The sequence below is a fragment of the Girardinichthys multiradiatus genome, chromosome 18 (genome assembly GCF_021462225.1).
Source record: "Girardinichthys multiradiatus isolate DD_20200921_A chromosome 18, DD_fGirMul_XY1, whole genome shotgun sequence".
NCBI lineage: Eukaryota > Metazoa > Chordata > Actinopteri > Cyprinodontiformes > Goodeidae > Girardinichthys > Girardinichthys multiradiatus.
This window is the reverse complement of record NC_061810.1, coordinates 41,847,084-41,853,346: the sequence shown is the minus strand read 5'-3', so window position 1 is coordinate 41,853,346 and position 6,263 is coordinate 41,847,084. Positions and strand designations below refer to the sequence as shown.

Below are 6,263 nucleotides of genomic sequence, written 5' to 3'. Positions count from 1 at the left end.
CTTCAGGAATAAGAAATTGTACTCAAGGTTAAGACAGACTTATGGGGAGCCACAATTATTTTCCTGATATTTAGCATTGAATTTAATTTTTTGTTTTTTCCCTGATGTCACTCAAGGAAACAATGTGTTTGAGGTGTTATCCAATAATACATCCACAGGTTTGCTTCCAATTCAATCAAATGTTCAGAGTTGCATTAACAGTTGTGAATTTAAAAAAAGTAGTACAGAAATGGTACAAAACAAATTCAAATATAATATTTTGGTAATCCCAACTGACCTAAAATGGGAAACATTTTGTCTGATATAATTTCAGGGAGAGAGGAATACAATGTTGGGGTCCTTTGATAGAGTCTATGTACACATCTGGTTTTAACTGTAAGGTGTAATATTCTAGCATAGTCGTCACAACTTTTAAATGTACTTTGAACTGTAAATGGCAAATAGTACCAAAATGGAAACTCAATTAATAGTTATATTTTTTTCCACAGATGAGGAAGGATCATCAAAGCTTCAAAACATCCTCGTATTTGCAACTGGAGCAAATGAGATACCACCAGTCGGCTTTTCTCCAGCACCATCCATCGAGTTTAACCATGAGGGCAGTGAAGAAAGCTCCTCAAAACGAATGTTCCCCATGGCCAACACATGTATAAACTGTTTGAAACTCCCGCTCATAACTTCTTATGAGGCTTTTAAGGAAAGCATGGACTTTGCTTTAGGGAACACCCAGGGATTTGCTTTTTTGCTTGAATTACATTTCTCACAGTACATAGTTATGTTGCTTTAAAGTTTAGACATTTATTTGCGAAACCTAAGGCTGGTCCAGGTTAGCAAAGTGATTTTGTTCAGAAGTAATATAATGGAACACTGGGCACTAGCAGGGATGAGAGAATGGTCAACATAAAAAATAAGTTATTTTAAGTTGAATTCAAACACATTCTATGTTTCACCTGGTATGTTGTAATCTTTGTTACTTTTTTTTTTCCTTTTCAAAATTTGATAAATTCTCATCTTTGTTTTATTGCCACCTGCAGGGCATTATATACAGTCCGGCATGTTAGTGGGAGTGAGCTTTTTTTCATTTACCATTCTAATTTTCAAAGGTTTAGAATTACCTCACAACATCCAGTTTATTTTCATACCATAAATTTCCCAGTTGGAAGTTTTACTATCTTTTTCTTGTGTTTACTGGTTCAATCTGGTGGTCTACACCAATGTTTATCTTCTCTTGGAATTTGTACTTCTCGTTTTGTAAATGTACTCCTTCCAGAATGTGAATACAGAGAGATTGAGTAATGTATTGTCAGTACTGTTTATTTCAGCTTTACGTACATTCTAAACCTAAAATAAAATACAATATGCATTTAAATCTTATTACTGGAAATGTATTCTCACAAAGTGACAGAACATTTCAGTTTTAAACATTTAGTGATTATCTTCACTTTCAAAATTTTAATTTTGCTCAAATTCTGTAGATTACAACTGATATTGTTCAAGAAAAGTTACTACAGAGCAGAATAAATCAATGCCATAGTTTCCATCATTTTGCAGTGCATCAAATTAAGTGCCGTGTCATTTATGCCTACATCAATACCTGGAATAACAACATTATTTCTAGTCTGAATATCGGGCAATGGTCCCCCATGATCTACTCCAACATTTTCATGTAGCTCAAAACTAGAATCAACGGTTGTATTTTGTTGTGCCATGTTGTTTATGACACCTGTGTGCCACAACTGAAGTGGAGTCTGCCCATTCTGTGTGGAGAGGCCATGGTTATTCCATTGGTTTCTGAACTCTATTGTTGCTCTTTCAATTCTTGGCATGTAGACAAAATGTAGGCAAAATAGATGAATCTCATTCAAAGAGTCAAGGATACCATGCTGCTCCATGAAACTAAAAAGATTTATGAAATGGTTCGAGACCACCCTATTGAGCTCTGCCCACAATCTTTCAATGCGCTGATTATGTACTGACAAGCCTGCAATGACACTACGTCTGTTCAGCCCCCGTCTTTCCAACATGAAACGAGCCACAAGTGTGTTTTCCATTTCATGATCACACCTTACTCTTGAAGGCAAACCAAAATGATTCACTCCCATTACAAACAGGCACAACACAGTAGAGGCTCTATTGTTGTTGTTACAGCATCTTAGATATATTATAGTTCGACTAAAGCCATCCACACAGCCATGAACAACCATTCGCCATCTCACCAGCTTGTGGTTACTGTCAAAATGCCTGTTAAAGAAAAAAAAAGCACAATTTAAAAGGAACAACATAAACAACTGTTTCAACAATCAGTATTCCTACTTATTGTTCACCGTACTTCAGATTTACCTAACCTTACTCAAAGACATAAAGGTAGCAAAACGCCATGCAGCATCTTAATGCTTATACACATGTGGGAACAGGTCAAGACAGTGTGCCCAAGATTAAACCAAGTATTAAAAAAGAGATTGTTCTAAAAAAATAAACATCCATTCTTTTTGTGGAAATGCATTTTTATTACACTCATTAAAACTGGGATATTAAAAAGGTATTTCTAAAAGTAAACAATGAGGCTTGCGTTTGCAACATGACCTTTTGTCGACTGAACATTAGCATTAAAGAACAGTTAAATAAGATACCTAGTACAATGCAAAACAATGTATAATACTTTTGTGTAAAATTAAAAAATTGTTACCCTACCATAGTTGATTTGGTGTCTGAACATTATTAACCCGTCGGCGTATGGTACGCCTCCTGCGGAATGACCGTCCAATTGGATCAACTTCCTGTTTATGGAGTCAAAATATTAGAATAGTGAACATAAGAAGAATATGTATATGATGTTTGTGAATATAACATTTTCTTTCACACCACTAACCCGTAGACACTGTCTAACACGCCAAAGCTGAACACGTATTTCTCTGGATGCAAGGCTCCCAAGCACATAAGTTTCACCAGCATTTGGTGTCCTTTGTAGAATGTCAGTCACAACTCTTGTTAAGTCTTGGTCTGTCAGCACAGTATATTGTAAGGGTTGGATTCCCAAGTGTTGTCTATGTCTGTAGAGAGTTCGACGGTTAATACCGAAGGCAGATGCAATCTGCTGCCAGTTCATTCCAATTGAAATGCAGTGAGAAATTTGCATTGATGTGATGTCATATCGTGGGCGCCCTGGAAAACCAGTCCATTTTGTTGGGGGAAGCAGACATCTAGGGTTCAATTCATGAGATCTTAGCATAGCATCATATTCTTCTAAAATGGATTGAAAACAGGTATACGTGTCTTCAATCATTGTTCTATATGCATGGTATCTTAACTCATTAAACAGTGACACTGACAGGATTGCAGATAAAGTCTGAGTGTGATCAGCAAGTTTTCTGTAAAGCCTATCCTGGCTACTTATGTCCCCTGTTCTTTCCCTTTGAATTAGTTCTTTACAATGTAGCGCATCCATAAAAAATTGTTGGACATCGCCTTCACTGACTCCTAATGTAAAGGAAGTAAGAAAAGATAGCTGCAGCAGCAGAACAAGAATAATAGAAAGTTGCATTGGGACTGAATTTGCTGGCTCAGATATGTTAAACAGAGATGTTCTGTTTCCGGTCTTCAGTCTAGAAGGATTTCTTGAAGCCAGGAAAAACCCCTGTGGAATGGGGAAAAGAGAGAATCAGACTTAAGAAGTTTATTTAATTGTTGTAAATAAGCGCCGTTTAACTAAATAATCTGAACTGAAACTATCTGTGTAGTTATGCTGCTATAGGCTTAGGCTGCTGGAGGACATAATGACCACTTTCACCCTCTTCGCTACATTCTCACACTACTCTCCAATTTTGCATTATTTGCTGTTATTTCAGCTTTTAACCTTGTTCTCTCTTTTCTCTTCCTACCTGTGACACCTTTCTGGAGAGGGGAATCGTCCGAGCTTCTGCTGGCAACAACTTAATGCTCACCCTCTACCGATGATCCACATAGCCCTGTCTTTTAGTGTTTAACCCTTTCTCTCTCCTAGACATGGCGATTCACTGAGCTTAACTGTAACAAACTCTATGTGCTCTCTTTCAGACTCTAACCTTGAAAATTGGCTCAGAGTTTATCTGTTATTTCTTTCTAGGTGAAACAACTAAAGGAGCTACATCCATTAACATTTACTTTTCCTTCCCATAGAAAGTACTCCTGGATCAGTGCTTCTTTGTTCTCTTTGTGTCTCTGCTCTGTTCTCTCAAACCCCCAGTCTGTCATGGCAGATGGCCGCTCACACTGAGCCTGGTTCTGCTGGAGGTTTCTTCCTGTTAAAAGGGAGTTTTTCCTCTCCACTGTCGCTACATGCATGCTCAGTATGAGGGATTGCTGCAACGTCAATGCCAGTGACTGTCCACTGTCTCTACATGCTCATCCAGGAGGAGGGAATGCTGCAAGTCACTGACTGGATGCAATCTGCTGGGTTTCCTTAGATAGAAAAACTTTTTATCCAATTTGAATAAATAACTGAATCTGACTGCACTGTTCAATGGTTAAGATTAATTGGAATGTATGAACCTGACTGTTGTGAAGTGCCTTGAGACGACATGTGTTGTGAATTGGCGCTATATAAATAAAACTGAAATGAATTGAATTGAATACTTAACTGAAGAGAAATCCGATGATCAACAAAGCAAACTATGCATCTAAAACAGACAGAGAGCATTTAAATTTAAATAAATGAGTTCTACAGTGTAATAGAGACCATCACAGTGTAATGACCACTCACCCTACAGACAGTGTCATTATTTGTATGTAACGTTATGCCAATTATCCAGACAGTTAGCTATATTCTCTCATCGGGAACAACAAATATTATGCACAATCTGTGCTAGCGATCTAAATGAAGACCAACAAAAATATTACCTTCTTCTCCTGTTAGTAGTCCAAGGTCCAAAACACTGCTGGGCTTGGAAACGTGGAGCTGCAGGAGCCACCGAACTTGGTCCTGTGTTGGTAGAAGAGTTTTCAGCATGAGGAGCATCGGAGCAATACTTTTGTCAGTGTTTACACAACAGTTAAGCTAGGTCGGGATTTGATGGCCGGGTTAATAAATTGTCCAATTTCTTTAGAAAACAAAATCTTTACTTTAATTTAAAAAAAAAGCGGAATAAAGAAAATATTTGTTACCTAGATTTACTGTTGACACCTCCAAACTTCGGCTAGCTGCTCCAGCACGAAACAGAGATGCTAATTCTGTCTCAACTGAATCACTGCGGGCGGTCAAAGAAGCTCTTTCGTTTAAGGCGCAGGTCACACTGCTTGTTGCATCCGGTGATGATAAAATAATATTTAAAATTGCGGCTGCTTGACCTATTCTGTCTTTACTCACGTTGCCATTAGACATGTTTCGCATTCTTCTCTGGAGCTCATAGTTATTGGCCGATAATTCGCTGCCACCTATTGGACGCTCAGTTTGGGATCTACGCATGCGCGAGCCAACTTTTACCCCGCCTCTTCCGTGACAAGTTTACCTCTCACACAGACAAGTACAAGCCTCTCACTCACAGCACAATGAACTCTTACGCGTTCATGTATTGTCATTCATTCATTCTACTACAAATTACCTCATTCACTCTTATTAGTTCACACACACACATGTATACCCTCTCATTCAACCTATTATTAGTTCACACACACACATGTATACCCTCTCATTCAACCTAGTATTAGTTCACACACACCTAGATTTGACCTCTCATTCAACCTATTATTAGTTCACACACACACATGTATACCCTCTCATTCAACCTAGTATTAGTTCACACACACACATGTATACCCTCTCATTCAACCTATTATTAGTTCACACACACCTAGATTTGACCTCTCATTCAAACCGGCATAGGTGTTTTAGTTGTATGTGTGCATGCTTTTAATGTTATGTATGTGATATTCTAATAGTATATGTGTGTGATTTTAATCTTCTGAGTGTGTGTCACTGTGTCTATAGTAATGTATGCAACAGTTTTAGTGGTGTGTGTGAGAGAAAAAATTGTTTCTGTCCTAAACGGCACATACAGGAGTCCAAGCGGAGCGTTACTGTAACGCATAGAGTTACAAGTTATAAGTGTCCTGTCAGCAAAAAAGGTGGGGTGTGGGGGAAAGGGAGTGTCAAGTTGGTTTCCAGGCTTTAGTTTGTTCCAACAATGACATCAACAATTTCCTACATCAACAATGGTATTCAATGTGTGATATGACTCACCAACCTGAAAAGCACAGTGTTGCAAGTGAACCAAGAACTTGATACAGTA

At 38.1% G+C, this 6,263-nt stretch overlaps 1 protein-coding gene across 5 annotated transcripts; it reads right to left on the bottom strand.

The window, feature by feature from the left end:
• Window positions 1–748: 748 nt before the first annotated feature.
• LOC124884403 lies at window positions 749–5,383 on the bottom strand. Of its 5 annotated transcripts, XM_047392318.1 has the most exons (7): window positions 5,140–5,383; window positions 4,876–4,957; window positions 4,617–4,655; window positions 3,076–3,634; window positions 2,870–3,000; window positions 2,692–2,777; window positions 749–2,241 (listed from the first exon to the last, which is right to left on the bottom strand). In XM_047392318.1, exons 4-7 carry the CDS (start codon window positions 3,539–3,541, stop codon window positions 1,506–1,508), a joined length of 1,419 nt encoding a protein of 472 aa, XP_047248274.1. In that variant the 5' UTR covers window positions 3,542–3,634; window positions 4,617–4,655; window positions 4,876–4,957; window positions 5,140–5,383; the 3' UTR covers window positions 749–1,505. The 5 variants fall into 5 exon arrangements, with proteins under 5 accessions (XP_047248274.1, XP_047248270.1, XP_047248271.1 ...); XM_047392314.1 differs by having other exon boundaries at window positions 2,870–3,634; XM_047392315.1 differs by lacking the exon at window positions 4,617–4,655 and having other exon boundaries at window positions 2,870–3,634.
• Window positions 5,384–6,263: the final 880 nt, after the last annotated feature.